The sequence below is a fragment of the Vidua macroura genome, chromosome 2, assembly GCF_024509145.1.
Source record: "Vidua macroura isolate BioBank_ID:100142 chromosome 2, ASM2450914v1, whole genome shotgun sequence".
NCBI lineage: Eukaryota > Metazoa > Chordata > Aves > Passeriformes > Viduidae > Vidua > Vidua macroura.
The window spans coordinates 98,448,822-98,471,897 of record NC_071572.1 but is presented as its reverse complement, the minus strand read 5'-3'; the positions used below and the strand labels follow the sequence as shown (position 1 = coordinate 98,471,897).

Here is a 23,076-nt window from a genome sequence, read left to right as displayed (position 1 = left end):
TGGTTTGCCAATAGTATGAGCCCATCCCCTCCTTAAGTTATGAGTCAAACTAATGAGTCCAGGCAAGAGTCTGGGCAACAAGCCCTACAGAACACAGAATTGATGCTCGCACTTTTCAGTGCATTGGCACTGATGCATTAAAAAGCAATGCCAGAAGGGACAGAACTGACATGTGCAGGTGGAGAAAACTGCATAGACAATATAATGTCTCTTTTCAGTCTGAATAATCACACCCACGGGAGACAAAGCAGCACTCACTGAAGGGCAAGGCTCTATCTGAAACACCCATTTCAAAATCCACAAAGGAACAGGACATCTGAAGAATTCAGCAAGAGCTCTGAAACAGGGTTTAAGCTTAACTGCTTCACACTAAGGTAAATTACAGTGTTCCCATAGTGATAAACTGATTTCATTGGTAAGAATGCAAACGTTCATCTGAATGACAAAGCTTTGAGAAAACTTGCCTCCAGGTTCCATGCTGGCTTCACAGGCTTTCCAAAAAAAAAACCCAAACAAAACACCAAAACCCAACATTGTTGGTCCTCTTGTACATGTGCCTTAAAAGAACTAAAAATACACTGCCTCGGGCAATGCTAAGAAGTAAAAACATTGTTGTTATAGCCAGTGGGATATGATCACTTCCAACACCAACTCTGAAAAGCCTCCCTGAAGTCAAATTCAAAGAACAGAACAGACATTTGAAAGTGACTGAAAAAGCTTTTTTAGTGAACCAAAGGAGCAATGAACTTCCATATCTCCAGGGTGGTGTTCTAGTACTAATTCTAGTTCATTTCTGCATGTCCAACTTGAGAAGTAGCTGTAAAGGATACTCAAGGTAGACTAAGAAAAATTCTGATCAATTGAACACTCTCACAACAGCAAAAGATCGTCCCTGAAAGACAGTAGTACCACCCTTCAATGCTCTTCTCTTTGATAGTGTTAAGAATGTTTCTATCAGTACACCTATGGCAAAAAAAAGGGAAAAAAAAAAATCACATCCTTTGCTGGGATATACCCAGTACGCAGGTTTGAATGAAAAAGCATTCAAACTTCCATTTTGTCTTGCAGGAAGACCAGTGGTCACTTTGTCTTCTGGAGGAATGGAACACCTTTACATTGGCTTATTTATAACAAAAAAACCCCACATTAATTCACTATTATTAGAGCAAATTCTGCATTTCTAGAATGCAATTTAGCAATCACAAAATTGTAACATTGGGCCTGATTTGACATGATCACGACACAAACTCTGGTTGTAGCACACGCTTATCATTCAGCACTGCCCATAAGCCAGGTCTAAATTTAGTAGACTAATGCAGTCACCAGAAAATTCTTTGTCTCAACCTAAGTTACAACAGTTTAAAGACGTGAATGGATGACCAAATGGTTGCCTGACTCCAGGAAAATACCTTCTTGTGAAGACCAAGATGAAGAAGTTGTACCCACATTAAAAGGAAAAGGAACAAAAAAATCCTGGCTGGCTATAAAAGTCCTGATTCTTGTTGTAAAAGAAAGAGCTTAACTACTAATGCAGCTTTCTTACCGAAATCATTTTGAGTAACAAAGATGAAAGGAAATGTAGCAATCATAGCACTGCCTACACTCAAAGGAACACATGACAGTTATACAGTCCAAAGGCTTTTGACTGCTCAGGGCCTTGTCCAATGCAGCTTTTACTATCTCCACAACCACTGGACAACATGTCCAGTGTTTGATCACCCACACAGTTAAAGGTTTTCTTGATATCAAATCAGAATTTCCCATGGGACAACTTGCAGCTGTTGTCTCTTATCTCAGCTCTGGGTACCTCCAGGAAAAGACAAGCTCCCTGTCCCATTCAGCTGTTGCAGAGGGTGGTAAAGCACTCCCCAGTCATCTCTTCTGAAGACTGAAGAAACCCAGTTCTCAGCCTCTACCCAGAGGTTATTAGTTTCACCCTCTGAGCACCTTGGTGTTCGTCACTCCAGTATGTCAGTGCCAGATTTTACAACTCATCTAACAACAGAGATTCTTCTCCTCAAGGAAGGACTTACACAGATAAAAGATTACCCAAAACAGTATTCTGCTGCTAACTGCATTGTATGTTGCACAACGCTAAGTGTCACACTATTCTACTCAGTATTTTGGACTGCACACATTCAATCACAGAATTAATCTGAAAACAGCTTATTGGGTAAAAAAAAAGTATGATGGAAGTGAGATTTCATACAGATAGCCTACTTGTTACCATGGATCCAGGAATTCCCTTTCAATTACTAGCTATGGTTGTTATGAGTCCACACAAAATTATGCAATCATTCAACTCTCTTCAAGTCAGATATATTAAAAAACCACTCAAATACCACTTTTCATACAGAATTTTTATGTAAGTGCTGTAAGAATGCAATTTAATACATTATTAGGAGAAATCTGAGTAACTAATGAACAGCAAAGTGCAAGTTAATCTGTACAGCCAAATGTGGTGCAGCACAGGCAAAAGTCTGAATTCTCCTCTAAAGTTTTAAAATGGACCTTTGCATATTAACCTTTTCCCTGAAAAGGGAATGAGCTTAGGGATTTGATGTAGTTTTTTTTTTTTTTATTACTGCATGGAATGGGCACTGAGCTGGTCAGACCAATCCTACCCCTTGCAACCACATCCATCTTCTAAAGGAGAGAAACCAAATTGGCCAGTAAGTTAAAACAGTTCAGTGCCTCAGCATTTGCTATTTCTCTGAGTTTGCCAGATGTCTGAGGGGGTACTCCAGTATATTAAGATCTCAATTTTAAACTGCTCTACAGATGTAACTTGGAATATATTTCTTCAGTTCTTAACTTGAATTAAAAAGGCTACTGATTTGATTATAATCTTTTTAAGAACTCAGTGTGAGAGTAGTACATGTTTCATATACTCCCAAGTGGCAACATCCTTTGGGAAATCACTACTTTAACTTGTGTCTGTACAAAAAGAACTTATATTATGACCAATTAAGGACACACGTACTTTACAGAAATCAATTTCTTCTGCTAACATATTTGAAAAGCCATGAACTCCCTAGAGAGAAAGGGCAAACTCACTCTACTTAACAGACCAACAATTGCTCCACAATTGTTACATGAAGGAAAAACAGTTATTTGGTTTTTCGTAGTACTATTGCATAAAATTACTTGAAATGAAAATAAATTACTTGAAATTAATCAAGACACAAGCAAGTTTAAGCTATTAATGAGCATTCTTCTGAGGAGCCACTTATGGTCCTACTGTAAACAGTAGAAATGTTTAAACAATATTTAGTACAGATCACTGTAACCAGAGGATAGATCTTACCTCTTCCTGTATCCCACTGGTAGTAGTTAATTTACTTCCATCAGTAACTGTTATAATTATTGCTGGCTCCAGAAAAAAAGGGTTTCGTCCCTAAAGGGGAAAAAACAGTTACTTAAAATGATGTAACAAACTGTTAAGTTATTAAAAAGCCACTGATATTGACTAACAAAACAACAAAGATTGAGGTATTCTCATGTGCCCCATAGTGCAGCACAATGGGTTTCTGAGCCTTTTTACAGTCAGACCATGGAATGCTAGACACTTAGCATGTCTGTATTCAAAGAATGCATACAGAAACAGCAAAAATGGTTAACATAGGACTTCAAGAATAATGCTTGCCAAAGTATTCTGACAAACTAGCAGCTATTTAGAGAAGCAACCATCTCCTTTCCAATCCCCCCCATTCCAGGGCCGATTTTGTGTGATTTAATTACTCTGTGTCCAAGTAAAGTATTTGCATATTATTTTGTGATCATGACCCCTGGGTTAAGAACTACTACTCTATGTATTGATATAAATAGCACCCATTCCATTCTGATCAAAGTGGTTCAAGATGCATACACAAAATCTACTTCAGAAACAAAATACTTGAAAAATAGATAAACTTTCTATACATATCATTTAAGACAAACATATACAAGGCAAGATATTCTAGGATCCCAGCAAGACAGGCAGCTAGCCTAGCTGTAGCAAAAACTTGAGGTCAGTTATTGGCATTCCTTTATCTACTGCCAGCATTCTAGGAGCCTTCTGAAAAAGAATTCCGAAGTATTCCATGGACATGTCAACTCCAAGCTTAGGTAACACATTTCACTCTACCTAGGGTTAATAACAGACTGAATAAAAGTCACCCCATGATTTTGTTTAGTAGGTCCTGTTCATCTCTTGCTAATCTGAAGGCCTTGTTTTTCTTCCTCAGGAAACAAAGAAAAATATAATTAAACCTGTAGCCTAGTTCTGCTTATCAAGACAAACTATCTCACGAATGCTTGTGATTTAAACTAAAAACATGGACAGAGAACTAACAGGTTTTAAAAGACCTTTTAAATCTGTTTTTAGAACACATTAAATATAAAATATCTACTGATTTTGTGCTTCAAACAGAACTATTATTTAACAAGCTGAAATATATTTGGTGAAGGGTATCCAGTTCGACTACTGTGGCACCACCACATTTATAGTGGTCAATATTTTCCCAAATCTGAGTGAAAAAAAGATTAAAGATTACTTTTCTAATAGCATACCATTACTACAAAAAATAAGCAGAAATTCAAATTAAAGCAAAGATCAATCTCTCCCATGAAAGCCAAGCTACTTCATAATTCAATTTAAACCATTATTCAAAAGGATTTAAGGACTCTCAAAACACTCCATTTTAATTAAAATAATTTCCTAAGGATATTTATCCTTATTGAATTCGTAACAGTTACAGTATGTTTTCCTGCCAACTAAAAGTTTACCACAACTGCAAAACATCAGCTGGAAGCTAATTACATTGCACTGAAATAATACAGAAAGCAGGGTCTGTAACTACATATTTCTCATGAATATTGACCGTAAAAATACTTGAATTCTATTGCTAATAAATTACTGTAAAAATGAATTGACAACTGATAAAAATAACAGATTTGTAATGTCATAAGCAATGCTAAGTTAATATTCTGGTGCAATTTCAAATACAAGTATTAAAATTTCCATCTCTGACAAACCTTTTATCTGGATATCCTCATCATCTTCAAAAACTTTTTTATTCATTAACTATATTTTGTCTCAATTTTTTCCCATCTAAAGTTTAAGCCTTAAACAGTTGGTGTTAGAATGATCATGAAATTATAAAGAAGGAAAAAAGAGTTGCTACACTTGAGCTCCCTATGAAACATGTCTGAGGGAGAAATGTCTGTATCCTCAGGCTACTCTTTGTAATTTCACAAGCATTTTACATATACAAATTAAGAATCATACATATACATATTAAGAATCAACTTGTTTTCAAAAAGAAAATGTATCACAGAAGAATTTCAGTAAAAAAGCCTATTACTGAGATTTACTACTTTTGACTAAAAATTTCCATGTCATTAACTTTTAAAGACCACGACTGACTCTTCTGACCCTGCTCCTCACCTTAGTTATACAAAGGCATTCAAAACCAATATTAAGTCAAGTATTCCTCTAACAAACCCCCCTCTTATTTATGTAAGCTCTCAACAGTCAGACACCATAAAATTGAATTCCAGAAGACTTACCAATTCTTTTAACTAAACTGCAACACTTCTGAACTTCTGTCAATAATTGGTTGAGAACTTTATTTCTACCTAATTAATCTAATTTGACAGTAATCAAATTACTTTCTATTTCTCTTCCCCTAGAAATACACTTTTTAAAAAAAATGTTTTTACACAACTTGGAAATACCATTCTTCAAAAATACATAGCAACATCATTGACTGTAAATGCATAGGTTATAAATTCAGTCCAGCCCAATTATTTTGGCTATTCAGAGGAACAGTGAGTGACAGTGTACACTATCATCTCTATGGCAGCTTACAGGTATGCTGCAATGCACTGAGGAAAGCATCTCAGGATAACAAGGTATAAATAATAAGCCTGCTTACAACTTCGATAACTAGCTAACCAGCATGAGGTTTTATTTCTTTCAGAAGCAAATTATTTTCAACATACTGCTTTTCTTTCTGGAAGTTTGTAGCAGTGGTGAGGAAAGGAAGAAGCACCTACAGTTTTAATGGCTAACCACCCAGTAACAAGGTACAAGGAGGACTTCTTCATTCACCCACAATCTGCATTTTCAAGGACAGATGTGCAAGACAACAAAAAACCCCACAGACCTCTTTTGGAAACAAAGTTACTTAACTCAGCATTAATACCATGGAAAGTCTGCTTGACTAAAAAGGAACAAGCAAGAGATTCAAAGCCTTAAAACTAACTTACATTACACAACACTTCCATTTGAACAATTTGACAGCTTCATGGCTGCTCCAAAACACAAAGTAACTCAGCTGCATTGGTTGCCTTTCCCTTGGTCTCCAGCTGAAGCAGTTCTGTGCTCAGATAACACACAAATACAGAGCACCACTGAGCTCCACACCACTCACAAGGGGTCACAGCAAGAGGCATCCCATGTCATCCCAGCTTGTGTGATGCTCTCAGAGGGAAGTGTATCAAATTATCAAGTCACATCATTGCCTGGTTAAAGTTCTCACAACTAAGAATTCACTCCCACTAGCAAGTAAGCTTAGCATCAAATTTCAGCACGACTAATTAATACATACATGATTTCTTTCCTTTTTCCAAGTGTAGAGGTAAAGCTGTTCAAGAGCTATTGTGACCTTTATATATGCAAGTATACAATATTATACATGCAGGAAGAGAAGATAAATTAAAGACTGTTATCTCAAAGCACACATTTAAATATTAATTTGAGTCAAGTGTTGCAGAACTGAAGAAATGGATGAGGTAGAAATGTGACCAAAACACGCTAAATCAGAGACTAAAAATGACACAATAAGCAACAACTACAAAAGTAAGTTTTTAGTAGTACAGAAACTTCATGCCCAAGAAGGGTTGGAAGCTGAAAATAGACAAATTGAATTGCACATTTTTTAATAGAACATATCAGCAGGAACTAGAAAAAACATTTGAGATCACAATGAATGTCTAAAAGGCACACTTTGGTTTCAGTAAATCACAAAACTCTGCAAGCTGTATTGCACATCTATTTCCCATTATATTATCTCAGCAGAGCCTTTCCATTTTCAGAAGTATCAGCCCTAACTCTCAGTAAATTTAGACATCTGACCAGGAAATAGAAAATTGAAATACCAGTTTTTGAATTCAGTCTTGGTTTTTTTGTAATTTAGAAGGTCAAGAGTCTCAAATGTTCCTGAGAATCTGTGAGCAACCATTGTTCAAAAGCAATAGCTTAAAATGAAATCTGAAAGTCAGAATGACAAAAATTATTAGCTTTAAAGCTACTTTTTAACTGATAAACAGCTTAAAAAAAATCAAAACACCAAGCTTGAATTTCAAACTAAAACAGATGGTCCAAATCCATCAGGGTTTTCACTTTTTTTGTTTCTTAGAAACTTCAGTTACGCTTTAGCAAAATCATGAAATGTCTAAGACATTAACATTTATTAGAGACTTTCCCCTTCATTGCTCAAGGCAGAGCACTATCAGTCAATACACAGAGGTATTTAACAACTGTTCTGATCATCAGTTACATAAGAACTGCAGCATCTTGTGCAACTTACTTGTCCCACTCACATTTTCAGCAGCTTTGGCTATTTTCTATTATCCCCACAGAATTAATCAATGTAGTTGGCAAGTCCTATAGAACCAAGTGTATTTTATGCTTTTGCACAACTGATGCCCAAGTCACAAACACAGCTGAATACACAACAGTATTTCAGTCAATTTATAGCTGGCAATTAAACACCATAAAAATTACTTTGCCTTTAAGAATTTTCAAATGTATGTAGACACACACCACAACCATGCATATACATGTAATACACTACAGTACTAGGGAAAGAATATGCTTTCAACTTTGCTAGATCAGTAAATTCTTTCCTATTACTTGATAAGAAGCAAAATGTATTTAAATGGAAGTCTTCCTGGATGAAGCTACTCTCTCACCTAATATTTAGCACAAACACACTGTGAAACTTTGATCTAGCAAAACAGAATATGCTGGGGGTGGGGGAGTGCAAAAAGGGCAGTCCAATTCTACAACAACATTTGCATTGATGAATCTGACATCTCACATGCCACAAGAGCACCATAATTCTGTGGCCAGACTAAAAAATACAGTACCTCTAAATTCTGTCACAATGTTATCTAATTGACTGAACCTGCATGATAAAAATAACTCTGCAATTATATTTATTTACTATGTCTGTTTTAGAACTGAAATCGGTTCCTTGAAGTGGAAGCACAGCAGTGTCAGAGAAACTTCTGTGCTTTCAGCCTGAATGAGTAAGAGCTGAAGAACATACAAATTCTGTACAGGCTTAAGATCTGACAAAGATGGACTTCACACACAAAGAAAGTTGCTAACTCATCTATCTTGCTGTCCATAAAGATTTCAATATGTTCCCTTGATGCTGTTGATAATTCAATATACAATACAGTTTTGCAGTGGTAGCAGTTCTGTCTTAGTAGAAGATCAGATATTTGTACAGCAGATATATTTCAAGATCACTTTCAGAAGTCACAGAAAAAAGTTCAATGAGAGCTACACCAACCAGTTTGAGTTTTACAGAGGATGGGTGTTTTGAAATGTGTTAAGATTTCAAGCCATAAAAGGAATTTTGATACAAACTAGAAATCTCCCTTGTTGCCTGACAAAGGCAACAACCAGTCATAATGAGAAATCTTATGAAATAACCTAATGAAAAGTCCCATTCCAGAAATTACACTATCTCCAAGAAAAAATGCCCAGTGTTTTTCTGAAAGGGCTGCAGACGGAAGGATGATTCTTACTATTAGAGCTAGTCCACACACACACGTGCAGTATGGACAAGCATCATCTGTCATAATACTGAAATCTTTCAGCTCTCCCTGCAGTACCCAAGATGGGAGGACTTGTGCTCTGCCTTTCATTCACACTAGGCAGCTGGGAATACTACCTCACCAACAGACAGGAAAATTCATCACCTGTTAAAGATAATTTGAGGGATTGCCTCACAACAACCAAAAGACAAGAACTCTGAATCTTAAGGGGGAAAAAACTGCTATCAGAAAGGAAGGTGATAGTGACAGCAGGTTTTACAAGACCCAAGTGTGGTCTCAAGAACTATAAAGATCTTGTTCCTCTGTATATGTAACAATATACACACCCAGGGTGAATAAAAAGATCACACTTCAACTAAGGGATGAGGGAAAGAAACAGGTTTGACAAATGCTTAAGGAGTCTTGACTGAGCCCAAAACAGTAACTGTACCATGAAAACACCAACTCTCAACACTACCACAGATTCTCCCAAATTCTCCCATGGGTTTTGCTGTAGTTTCAGCTGCATAAAAGCAACATTTATAAACTGCTATTTGGCCAAGATAGCCTATCAGACAGTACCTCACCTATGTAAAACTTGTATTTTACTTTGTAATTGGAACATCAGACAGCAGAGGGGGCACAAGTTAATAAAATCTATCTTCATATGAAGTGAATTGAGTAACAAGAAAACCTGAGGTGTGCTTTGTTTGCATACTACCTCAAATCACACAGGAACAGGTTAATACCTCTTGTCTAAATCCATATATCTAAAACCCCCAAATGTTCTTATATAAGTAGAAAACAAGAAGTAATCCCTCACAGAACTCTAATTTCTTAACATACGTTTAATCCAATAGCTGGTTCATGGTTTCTAGACAACATGGAAGCACATACTGTCATTCCACTTCTTCCTTATTTTGCTGCAGACTGCCCATCTTTGGAAGGCTCAGCCACAAACACTGAACTGTATTATGGACACATTCCCTTTGCTTTTGAAGCTAACCTTCCCCTCCACCCCCCGCCCCAGTATTCTATCTCAAATTATTTTGTCTTTTCCAGAAGACCTTAAAAACAGAATTTTAAGAAGGCACAACAGAATTTATCAAGGTCTGAACCCATGCCTCCATTAACACACCATCTCCCTCCCTGCCCCCACAAAAAATGGCAAATGCTTTTCAAGCAGCAATGATTTCTCCTGCACTCATACTCTGCAAGTCAACAAAAATTGCAACAATTTTATAGTAAGGACGGCTACAAAAAATATCTTTTCTCCATGAGGCAAGATTACAAAACCTAAATTCAGCTGTTCTGCTCCATAGACTACAGCAAGGTTATTGTAGGCAAATTAATTTCCCACATTCTAGACAATTCTTTAGTTAACTATATAACAAATACCTAAGAGTTACTAAAATGCCCAAGACATGGGCTAGTGACAGTTTCTTAATTGGCAAACCTATGTAGGATTACAAGGCAGTTACATGGTTTCAGTTTCATTCCTTACTAGCACTACAGACTAGCAGTAGATGAAATTTTTGCTCACACAGTGTTTGTACATACCACTGTTTGGTGGCACGAAGCTTTCTGCATTTCAGGCAACCAGGAACAAATTAAGTTATAGACTTAAATAAGAATTCAAAGAAAAATCAGTTAGCAAAAAGCTTTCAAAGCCAAACAATTGTAACAACACACTTTTCCTAAGGCTGAGTCAGAGATCAAACTCCTCAGCACATCAGTTGCAGATCTAAGGGAGAATTCTTGAAACAACCATTATGTCCATAACACAGGCTACCTAAGTTCCATTTAAGAAAAGGAAATTTAAGGTATTGAGGAAAATAAATGGGATGAAAGCAAGTCATTTTCCCCTTGGTATTTTGGACATAGGCATTATCTCCAAAAATCTTTTTTAGAATAGCCATTTATGACTTCAATCGATTACTGAACCTCCAAACACATCACCTTAAACTAGCCATGTCCAGTCAAAGCTGTACAGCAAAAACCAAAGACACAGTCAGATATCACTTCTATAATTAGAAATGCTAGAGACAAAACAGCTATCTGAATTGCACAAGAGACATCAAATCCCTTTCCAAAAACAAAGTTACAGAAATATATCTAAGCATATAAACAGCTCGCTTTGCTAAAGATTACAAGTTTGTGTTCTACAGGCAATGATTTCATTGCATATACATCCTGAAACACACCACAAGAAAATTCACTGTGCTTAGTATCATTTTTATAGATGCTCATAACTTTATACATTGAGTTTCCAAGTCTGGCACTGAATGAACTGCTTAAAGACTATTTAATTGCGCAACTTCAGTCATTTTGGAACTCTCGCAAAGTCTGTGCCAAGAACAAAACCAAAACTAACAGCAAGAAAACAAAAGAGGCAACTCAAAGCAGCCTGAAAATTAGTTTCAAAGCAAGAACAGATCATTTTGGAATACACAATCTCCATATTGAATAATACACATGTGACAACAGAAGGCATGTGTTAAGGAAGCAGTTTAAGATTCTGTTCAGGTTGAACAATACAGGAATCATGAATACATAGTATATTTGCTATGATCTCAAACTTAAAACCTCAAGATACTTTCATGTGCCTAAATCGGAGAGGTCCCAACATTAGTAAGTCACAGAGTTCCAAAAAATCACAGGTTAATATATAGGTTTGTCCTCTTTTTTTCATTTAAGAACAGATCTAATTGAGTTTTAAATATCACATTATATAAGTGATAATTTCTTGATTAACTTATAAGTGTTCCCATTTAGATTGGGTCCTTGCTAAGTTTCGGAAACAATTCAGTTCTTCAATCTTTCACAATTCCATCACAGTTAAAAAAAAAAAACACACATAGAACAGGGATTTTTTAAATAATGAATTCCGGAAAGTAACCAAACATTGACAAATCACATTGAAATGAAGAACAAAATGCCACTTAACGTTTAAAACATTTAAGTACTGATGTGACAGATATATACTCCCAGAAGGGGAAGAACTTTAACTTTTTCTTAAATTAAATTAACTACCCAAGCAGCAAAATCAACTGTGATCACAACTTGTACCTTATTTTTAAGGTGACATATAGAAAAAGATGCACCTTATCAGTTAGTTACAGATGCATCACCACTGGAATCATCTGAAAATGGATAATCAGCCAATAAGTTACAGGAGTTTTCAAAGTTATTTGAGTGAACATAGTAAATGCGAGCTACTAAAAATAGGTTCTATTTGAGCCTTTATAAACTTTTTCTAAGAAAAATAAAATAACACAATCCATACCAAACATAACTTTAAAGTCAGCTCCAAAGACTTAGAGTTTAAGATGATTTTGGTTTTATTTCCTAAAAATATTTCTGAATGTTTTATTCCAAAAATAACTGACCTTGCCAAGCCCTGGATCAAGCCCCTAATTACAGAAGCCTTTCTGCTTCACAGCAATGACTTTAGACAGCTGGTTCTGGCTCAGTCAGTGCAATTCACAGAATAAGCCAGGCCTCTGTTCTCTATATGCTGGAGAAGGGTAACCAGTCCTACAGTTGCCTGCACACTAATTAGAGGAAAAAAAACCTAACCAAAAAACACACCACCAACGAGAGAAGACAGACTTGTATACAAAAAACTCCCCACAATTTAGGGAGTTAATAATCCAGAGTACTGATAAGCTGACTAAAAGTAGCTTATTGACCTATGAACACAGAGCAATTCTTCAGAGTAACATCCCAAAGACTCCCCCACAATTCCTTCCTGGAGTTTATCACCACAACAGCAGGAGCAACTCCGCAGTTCTAAACCAATTTTGAACCACCACAGTTCAGTCCAGTTTATTAATCTCACTGATCAATCACTGATTTATTTTACTACATGAAGTCACACAACTTGAAGCAAGGCTAGTGCAACTATGAACCCATGAGAGGCCACAAGTTCCAGAGCAGGGATCTAGGCTGAGTATGCCTCACAGACAGATGCATACAATCAAGTTGGCATTATGGGATTCAAAGCTGGGAAGGCAGAACTGTTGCAAGAGAGATGCCCACTTTTCAATCATTCTGTATACTGAGCATCAGAAAACACTATCAGTGCCCTACACGAGTCCAATAACATACTCGTTATCTGTTCAATGTAGCTGGACAAAATGCACAGTGTATGCAAATTATGAATGAACATGTTATGGCACTGCCCCTTGCAAGTCAAATTTGTTTGAAGTATCTTGTTTCTGCTACTAGAATAGACTGACAAGATTGTTTCCATTAGAAAAAAAGTACTTCATGTAAGGTTGTTTCAAATTCTTTAAAAACATACTGGAATGGAATTAGACAAGTGATTTTAAAAATGTTTAATGCTTTGCTGAACTTTGTTGTGCTGGGAGGGCTTAAGGGCAAGCAGTTCCACATCAGAATATGAAAAAACAATTTAACAGTGCCTGCTGTAGCTCTCACTAGAGGGTATTCTAAAACAAAACTAAAAATTTCAAAGATGGCTTGTTTAAAGGTTATGGTCTAAAAGGTGTAAGTTCAAACCAATATGCTTAATTTCATCACACAGCAGATGAGAATGATTGATTTTTACCAGCACTTCATATACAGATCTTTGACATCAGCAGGCATACAGGTTCATGTTAAATCCATTGCCATTCCACAGAAAACAGGAGACTGTGAGAAAGCCTCTCATTTCTGCCATTATTACACTTGTGATGTTGTTTACTACTGTCTGAAATTCGCCTATTTTGTTTTCTTAGGGAAGGGAGGCAAAAAAAAGAGACCAGGAAAGCTACTCTAGAAGAATAAACCTCTGCCTCTACCATGAGAAGCAAACTGCATGAGCAACTGTGCCAGCATGACAAAGCAGGAAACACTAACCTAAACTTTGGTTCCAAATTTGGAGGCACATGCAGCACAGGCCATTTCAGTGCAGTGCATTATGATCCCAAAATAACAAGACAAAAGTCATACTTCAGAGGATTTTGACTTTTGAGAGTAACAAAATCCAGTAACAATCCTAAATGCCTCTTGGGAAAATAAAACTGCTCAACACCTTAAAGAAAAGAGAACATATCCCTGCAGAAGGATAACGTAGTCCATGTTAGGGAACAGTATTTCTTTCAGGTGTGATTTTATAAGCTCAGGAGATCCTAGACAAGCATATAAGCAAGCAGTCAGCCTAGAATGTGTGACTTAAAGTTGTCTTATGCCTACAAGTATGATCAGACATTATCTCCTAGGTACACTGCTTACCTGTATTTGGAATACTACAGTATTTAAGCCATTGTGGCAAAACACCCTGAACTCTACAGACCAATGCCCAGTTTTACTGTGGGAACACATCAGCAATTCTGCTACTGTAGCTATAAATGGGTCTAAACACATACTCAAAGAACTATCAAGTAGCAGTTAACCTAAGATTGTGTTGTTTGATGCACATACCTGGCATGACCAAAACACCTGGAAAAAACTTAAGCTATTTAAAAACAATGCCATCATATGCAGGATACCTTCCAACTTCCATCTCTGAATGTATTTTTTAGTTTCCAAAAGATTCTTTATCAGTTGAATTCCATTTGGATTTTAGTTTTTCCGCAAAAGATTTTAGTTATGCTTCTGTTCATGTGATATACACTACAGAATAAAAGACTTTCACCAAGACTGTACACAGCCTGGTAAGTCACCCAAACAGTGCTTCTTGTGCTAATCTAAATCCAGGCAGCATCTTATTCATCATTGTGCATGTAAAATACCTAGTCTAAATCCACTTGTATTAGACACATTAGTTGACTGTTCTGTTTCAGAGAAACAAAGTTTGCATGTGCTCTTGTTACATTAGATTCATTTAAAAGTCGAACTCATAGCAGTAGTAATGCTGCTGAAAAATGTGCAAGATATTCTAGTGAGATAAAAAAAACCAAAAAGCTTACATTATTGAAAAGCACTTTCTATACACAGTATTAAAGCAATTTTACCCTGGAAAAAAAATAGTAAAATACTTTGAAATCCATTCAGTTAAGTGTATTTTATCATCTCAAACCTTATTTTATGCAATACTGATGAAAAAACAGTAAGACTTTCATCACTTCAAAAATAAGAGGCAATGTGAAACACACAGGGTATCAATAAATCAGAGTTTTAGCAATTTCAAGCACCCATCAGATTCCAGCTTTGGTAGAGCCATGTTGGTCCTTGGCACATGAGTATCAAAACACTATTGATACATATTTTACCTACCTCAGATTCAGTGCTTAGTCTTAGAAACCTCACTACAAACTGCAAGTAACAGAAGTTGATGGCTCATTTCAACCATTTGTTTACATTTTCACTCTACTGTAACAGCAGCTACATTTTGAATGCTTTGTTTCCCAGAAACATCTATCAGTATTTAACCCTTCTATCAACTATAACAAGCTGCACATTTGCTATACCCAAAATCATTTGGTTAAATTGTGAACTACTCCTGTCTTGCTGAACAAGACAGTTTCAAGACCTAAGAGTATATTTTAAGAGGCAAAAAAACTGCCAGTAAAAGGCTTGGTATTTCAGACTACCTGAAATAATGGAAAAGCTGAACTGGAAAAAATAAGTCAATTATCTAAGTGTAAACTGGGCTAATGAAGTACAGTATTTTGTGTGATGTGACAGTAAACTCTTACTGAATTTGGTGTGTTTAAATCAATTTCCTCCTGGAGACATCCAAATGCTGTATTTTTTTCCTAAAGCTCTCCATAAAAATGCAAAAAGATGAAAAGGATCTCTATTTTTAGTGAATGCTAAAAGCTGACACCCTATTTGAAGCCTTATTCTCCTGCTATCATAATAAAGCATACTAAAGCAGAAAAAAACCCTATTGGATCCAAGAAGTGTAACACTGAACATGCTGCAAAAGTTTAAGGAACAGCCATCTAAATATGTGTACTTTTCAAAACCAATTTTCTTGACAAAATCCTCCAAAACAAATCGATCTAGCAACCCCTCCATAAGACAAAACATTTATAAAGCCCTACCATAACATTTGTATCAGAAATAGTTTATGAAAAAGCCTGCCAGGCTCTTGACAATCTAAGGGTGTTGACAGTGTCATTTAAGATCTAAATGTGAGATCCTGTGATCAGCTGATCACGTGGTAACTCAATCATTATGAGTAACTAAGCCAGTACCTATTTGCTTAATGAGCACTATCATAAACACTCATAATAAAAATCCAAACATTAAAGTAGCGAGAAAATATGAAGCAGATTTTCCAACTCCAGAATGACCATTCAGCCATCATTCTTGTTCAGAAGGTCAGCTGATGGAGAACTCTGAAAGAAATCGAGTATACTGAGTCACTCCGCCATTTAAACCAACAGTCCACACTCAGCAGGGGTACAAGATATCACCGGTGGAGACATAACCAGACAAACCCATCAGGCTTGTACCATGTCTTGTCATTAGCATGTGTAAGAAAAGTCTGTTTTACAATTTTTTGTGTAACAAGTGGATCTTGGCAAGTATCTTAGAAGTTTGTCAATACACCAAAATACAAGCATGACAGTCAAAAGATTTTTAGCCAGAGAAATTTCCTGCAGAAGATTAGCAAGTTTGGATTTTATTACATCACATACCATGCCTAAGATGGTCTGTACATTGCTTTTTTTGTCAAATTATCTTCTCTTACTCTGACATACTCAGTCTTCAAATATCTGCCTGCTAAATTTCAGTTAACTACTGTTTTATAGTGTAAATATTTGTAGCTGCTTTAGAAAAAAGTTAATAAGCATTTTATGTTCTGAGGGAAAACTATTTCAAATTCAACTGAGCTTTCTGACCACTTTTATTTTCCTGGATTTTTAAGTTTCTCATTCTATGTATGGTTAAACACCCATTTGTCTGGACTACATTTTAGGTGGTAGACAAGAATAATAGGAAGACGACAGGCTATCAAGCCATAATTTTAAAGACCAGTGTGAAGATGAGGACAATTAGCTGCCCTAGATCTCATCTTGCAAATGCTGAAGGATCAATTAAGTGGAATTTGTGGAATTTTATTTATTTGGAAAAAATTGCTATCTTGGTTAGAATAGCCAAAATGGGAACCTTTGACTTCAGCAGCAGATGACCTGCCACTTGCAATACATTGATCTATTTTTGCAGATGCTAAAAAGAGTTAGAATTTCTATTTAGTCACCTGACTGCACATTGTGAATACCTCTTCAAAAGCCAGCTCCACATGTGGAATGGAGCAAAAACGTTCGTAAGTGACAGTGGGCTCAAACCGAGAGAGACTTACAACCAGAACAGATCAGACAAAGAAAAAGTCTGCTTCACAGGCAAAAGAGCAGCTATTGCAGTAATAAACACTACTAGTGAGTCAAAACAATCTTGACAACTCAACTGCCCACTTGTGTAGCTGAGCACAGCTGGTTCACTTAGAGCAAATTATTTGACATGGGTTTAATTAGAATTATCACTATCAATGGGAAAGAGCAGCATTTTGTGTAGGGGCCTACAGGGGTTAAGTGTTCAAGAAAGATTCATATAGCACCTGTAACTAAAGGAAAACACCAGAAAAATGGGAAAATTATACACAGATGTATAAGGACATCAGATGGTCAAAGGAAAAAACCCATGTGTGGAACTAGCCCCTTTTTAAAGTTTCATCACTGAACAGGCATTTTAAAAATGTTTAGGCTCACTTGATCATCTCATGGTAAAGCCATACAATGCAGCATGACAAATTTCCTTCAAACACACGTGGCATGTTATCACAAACTCTGCTTAGATTGGACATAGCAGCGGAAGAAGGGGGACTTATGTTCACAATCACATTTCCATGTCAAATACCAAGAGCAGTACTAAGTATTAATCCTCAGATAGCGGACATAGAATTACATAAAAATAACAAACAAAAAGGGGAGATTCAAGTTGGTATGTCCCACATGAAAAGTACCAGTAGCATCCTTAATGTGAAACAAATCCAGTCTTTGATCCAGCAACAGAAAGAACTCTGTATGAGTCCTAAGGTACATGTTTAACCTACAATGTCTGTATTTTAGCAGCTCACGAGCATGAGAATCCTCACACCAAACAACTCCTGTTTTAAAGGGATAGTTGCAACAGCAAGATTTAAAAAGCACAGCTTCTCAAGGCTCTGATACAACAGGCAGGTTTATAAAAAAAATACACATATGCAGAGAAATGTTGTGGTAAACTCACTGGAAAGAGTGTTTTGAAAAAGTGCTCCTTCCAGTACTTTTGGACATGCAGTGTTGTTAGAAAAATGGCTCATCTCCCAAACTGTTCAGCACTGTATAGAGAAAGCAAAGTTTTCATAACCCTATCAGGCTCATCAGCTAAGGTACTGAACACAGACTCACAAAAAAAAAGTAAAAATTTGAACTGAAAAGGTCAACTTGGAGGCTATATCACAGCTTAAAAGCTGAGAAATTACTGAAATTAAAGAACAAAAAAAGTAAGTTGGGTACGAAACTCACTTGCTGTATTTCTTCAAGGCAGACATCTATTTCTTCAAGCTAGACATGCTAGAAAAGTAGCTCTGCCTACTTTTGAAGAAGCCTTCATATGGGATATTCCATGAAGATGCCACTTTGGACAACTAGCTAATTGTTGTCTCTGGGAAGTTTGTGTTTTAAGATTTTTCACCTAGTAACAATCAACCTACCTGCCCATAGTTGTCTATGCCAGTTACTAATCTATTTAAGTTTAATAAATCAAAAGCTGTCCTTAGGGACTGGCCAAGAGTCGTAAGTCCTTCAGCTTGAAGGTTTTTCAGTTCATTCATAAACGTTGCATGGTTTTCCTTCCAGCCAGCCTGCAAAGAGAAACGTGAAAAGATTTATTCTGCAGATATGAGTTTTGCTTTCCTGTTTCCTTAGAACTCCCCATTTATCAAAGGAGCAGTTTCACTTTGTTCCACGGGACAAATTTCTTTGAGGACACCGGTGCCCAAAGCTTAGAGTTACATACATCACCCTCCCAGAGCCCTGCCCAGATGGAAGCAAGTGCGCTGAGAAGCGACCTCCAACAGGTTCACCGTCCTGTGTCATGTGGACCCACCACCCCCTTCCCCCGCGCGGTGCGTCCCCCCTCGCCCCGCCCCGGCGGGGCCAGGGAAGTGCCGTCCCCTTCCGAGTCCGGGGCGCTCTGGGCTGAAGTCGGTTCTTCCCCGGCTCGCCCCTTCCAAGCCGAACTCTCCTTGGAGTTGCTGTCACTTCTCCCAAGTTGAATAAATATCCCCCACAGTTCATTGCTGCTCGCACACACCGCACAGGGGGAAAGCGTCGGCCATGTTGATGTCAGCGCCGCCGCCGGAGCCCGTGCGTGCCGCGCTCCCCCGGACCGCCGGCCGCCGGGGCGAGGCGGGCGGAGGGCGGACGGGCCGGAAGGAGGCCGGGGAGGAGGGGGAGGGGGGGTGAGCGGGGGTTACCTTGATAGCGTGGGGAGGCTCCTCGAAAGTGACCAGCATGTACCTGTCTCCCCTGCTGGCCGGGTCCCGGGCTCGGAGCTGCGGCGCGGGGGACAAAGCAGAGGGTGAGCCGAGAGGCGGCGCCGCCGCCGGAGCCCCCCGGCTCGGCCCGGCCCTCCCCTCCCTCCCCGCACACACACGCACTCTCTCGCTCGCTTCCGCCCGCCCTCGCCCCGCGCCCCCGGCCCAGGCAACCCCCCGCTCCCTGCCGCCCCCTCCCCTCCCCGCGCAGCCACTCTCGCTCGCTTTCTCTCGCCTCCTCTCGCAAGGCAGAGCCCGGTACCTTCATGAAAGTCTCTACAGCGCCTTTGGCTATGTCCAGATAGGTGGTGCCCAGATGGGTGCGCTGGTTCATGGAGGCGGACGTGTCTATCAGGAAGAGTAAGATGGGCATAGTGCGGAGGGGCCGGCGGCCGGATGGCTACATGGACAGCGGGCGGGGGGCTGAGGGGAGAACCGTGGGGGGAAGTGAGGGGAAGGAGGGGGGAGAGAGAAGAAGACGGGGGACGGGAGAGGAGTAAGTGGCTGTGAGTGCTGTGCACGGGGAAGGGCGCCTCCCCGCTGCCCCTCTGCCGAGGCGGGGGGGAAGGGGGGGCAGCCCTGCCTGCCCTGCCCTCCTTTGTGTGAGGGGCCTGCTCAGCCCAACACAGGCTGGTTTATGAGGGAGAGGCGGATAGGGCTGCGGTGCTGGCTAACCTTCCCCCCACCACCACCTTCCTCCTCCACCGCCGCCCGCCCTCCCCTCCCCCTGTTGATGTTACTCAGAAGTTTCAGGCGGAGCAGCCGCAGCCCCGCTACCCCGGCACTTTCTCGCTCTGACTGAGGCGCTTCCTCACTCGCCTCCCGCTTTTAAGGCAGCCTGGGTAGGTCGGCCCCGCCCCTCAAGGACACGTCCCCGTCCCACGTGACTGCCTCCCGGCTCCACCATAGGGACCCGGTAGCCGCTCATTAGCATATTCAAATCGGCGGGGCGGGACGGCCGCAGCCGGCGGGGGCGCGAGCGGCGGGGGCGCGCAGGCGCAGCCGCGGCCGGGGGGGGGCCGGCCGGGGGACACGGGGCAGGGCGGGGAGCGCCGGTGCTCGCACGGACGGGCACCGTGGGTGCGCTCCAGGCGCCGGGGATGCGCAGGGGCAGCGCGGGCGGGACGGCAGGGACGGACGGCGAGAGGGATCTGTCGCCGCCGCCCCTCTCGCTGAGCTATTTCGAGGGCTGCGGGGTGACGTGGCCCTCGGGATCAGCGCCCTGCCCGACCCGCCCGCTCGGGGAGGGCGAGGGGTGGCCCCCGGGGAGCGCCGGGCCGCGCCGGGGCGGCAACTCCGGCGCTGGCGGCTTGTCGCCGCCGGGAGCGGCGGGTGAGTCACGGGGGCGGGAAGGAAGGCAGGAGGGAGGGAAGAGGGCGGGCGCCGCCCCCCGCCCCGTCTGCGGGCGCCGCCGCTCTCCTTGAGGCTGCGGGCACATCCCCAGCTGCCCCCGCAGCGGGCCCTGGCCCCTGGCCGGGACTAGGGGAGCGCTTTAGGGGCTCCGGGTGACCTGTGCAGCAGCCAGGTGCTCGGCAGTGCCTCCGGTCCGGGGAGCCCCGCCGGCCCCGGGGGAGCGGGGGGATCGCTCCTCAAGGGAACTTCGGCTCCTGGCAGGCAGCACAGGGGTCCCCTGTCTTGTCCATTGGGTTTAGGATGGAGAAGACGGTCCGGTACCGTTTTGATGATGAATTCCCAAAGACACGGTCTGGCCTTTCACTCGATCCTTAGGGGGAAAAAAATTGGCTAGCGTTAGCTGTGACCTTTTTCCTTCCATACGAGCAGTGATTAAATACTAAGGTTTCATCCATGCTAATGCACTCCAAATTTACTTCTTATAAATCTTGTAATTATGGACTGTTCCTAACCAATTAATGGCGAAGATCTCTGTTCTCAGTTTTTTGGCAATTTGTTAGGTTTTGGTTTTTTTTTTTCCGCAGGAATTGAGTCTGCTCTTTCTGCTCACAGCCGTGGAGCAGTAAGTCCAGAGCCATTTCTTAGCATAATCTGTTCAGGAGAATGCTCTGTTTCCAATCTGACTGATTTTTTTTCCTCCCTGATCCAGCTGATGTGCTCCCTCAGCTACTGCTCTAGAGGGTTTAAAGCCACTGTGCTCCTCCCTTCTCCCAAGATAAAATTGGCAGTGTTCTGGCTTAATTCATCTTGGTCTTGCAGGCAAGATTTGTGTCTTTTTAGGCAAGAGCTTGATTTGGCTTTTTTATTATCTTTTTTTTTTTTTCTTTTTAAGACTAATGGAAGACTAGCATTTCTAGGAAGAGAAAGGGATAGAATCACATTTCCATTGCAAATTGGTATGCATTCTTATGCTTTCATGCAGCTTATTTTGGCTTTCCTGTTGGTGCTGCACCTGTGACCTGTGCCATCCTTTCTTAGGCTTTGGGGTGAAATCAAGGACACTTCCTTTCAGCCCAGTTTAATATTCAAGGCCATTAAAATATCTCCAATCTTAAAGACCCTGGGAAAACTGGGAAGGAATCTTTGGAGTTGGTGCAGTCCAAAATACAGCAACTTTGGCAGTAACTTCTTTTACTATGATTATTTCTCACTGTGGATCATGCTGCTGGTGATGAGAGTAGCCAAGCACATGTGTATCCAGTGGCTCTTGAGCTGCTTGTGTCTTTCCAGCAGTTCATTATTAGACCTCTAGCAGTGTGTCAGTGTCCAGAACATCCCTTTGGCTGCTCCGGATGTCTCGAGACCCTGGCAGGAAGCTCAGGGACCTTGGCAACAAGTCAAAAACACCTGTGGCTTCGATTTTAGCCCATGGGAGAGGCTGCCAACCTTATATGAGGAATTACAAATCAAAAGGGTTTGAGTAGTGTAATAAGGGACTTGACACAGGGTGAAAAAGTAGAATTTTGGGGTTTTTTAGAATGTAATTCAGGGATACAATATGGAGGAATCTGGGTGTGCCCTAGCCTTTTCTTCCTTCTTCTTGTCCTCCATGTCTGGGTGTGATAGTGACACTTTTCTATTGGTCTAGGATAGGGACGCACTGTCCAACATAGATTTTAGGTATTGGTATGGGAACTGTAAACATGGTACATGTAATTTTGAGTATATAATGTGGGAGACGCCTGGGACTTGGAGCAGACTGCCATGGCTTCTGTACTAGGTGGACCTCGGCAGGTCAGAGAGAAAATATTTTAGATAAGAAGAAATAAACAACCTTGAAAACTCAGCTTCACGCTTTCCAGACCTTTTCTTTGGCTGCCGGGCTAGGGAAAAAGGACTTTCACACTGTTGGGGTCTTGCCAACCTGACCCCGACAGCAGTGGTGCTGGGTCTCATGACCTGCATCAAGGCTGTTCTGGTACAGGTTCTACTGTTTAATCTGAATCCCTCCTGTCAGAGGGAGAAAACCAGCAGGTGCCACAAAGACCACACTGCTGGGTTACCCTGGAATCCAGCTGCATGCCAGTCCCTGTTACACAGTAAAACATTTGGACTATCAGAGAGGCTTGGTTCACAGTCATTTTCTCTCCATAGAGATATTTTGGGACACCTTCTGTCCCCTCAGGTCCCCAAAGAAAATTAAAGGTATCTTCTACAGCTCCTAAGGTGAGCAAGACTGGCTGCTGGAAGAGTAGTAATTGTCTCCCTGAGGTGGTGGGATTCAAGTTGTAGGCTGCAGTGCTGCTTAAGCAAATCACGCCTTGGGATTAGTAATTTTATTTGGGAGTAATGTTGACTGATGGTGGCCTTTAATTGGATTCCTTTTAAATTCCTGAGATAGGCACATTGTTCAGACATGCCATATTCTCTCT

General features: G+C 40.5%; 1 protein-coding gene across 5 annotated transcripts in view; it reads right to left on the bottom strand.

Moving 5' to 3' along the window:
• INTS6 (integrator complex subunit 6) overlaps nucleotides 1-20,102 on the bottom strand; it is a 38,556-nt gene extending 18,454 nt beyond the window's left edge. For 2 of the 5 annotated variants that reach the window (XM_053970351.1, XM_053970354.1), the window contains exons 1-4: nucleotides 19,554-19,965; nucleotides 19,232-19,309; nucleotides 18,467-18,616; nucleotides 3,308-3,397 (exon numbers count right to left, since the gene is read on the bottom strand). In XM_053970351.1, coding sequence (XP_053826326.1) covers nucleotides 3,308-3,397; nucleotides 18,467-18,616; nucleotides 19,232-19,309; nucleotides 19,554-19,664 — 429 coding nt within the window. In that variant the 5' untranslated portion in view covers nucleotides 19,665-19,965. Of the gene's footprint in view, nucleotides 1-3,307; nucleotides 3,398-18,000; nucleotides 18,617-19,231; nucleotides 19,310-19,553; nucleotides 19,970-20,031 lie in introns of those variants that run through there. The other 3 variants (XM_053970352.1, XM_053970353.1, XR_008435708.1) reach the window with 3 other exon arrangements.
• Nucleotides 20,103-23,076: the final 2,974 nt, after the last annotated feature.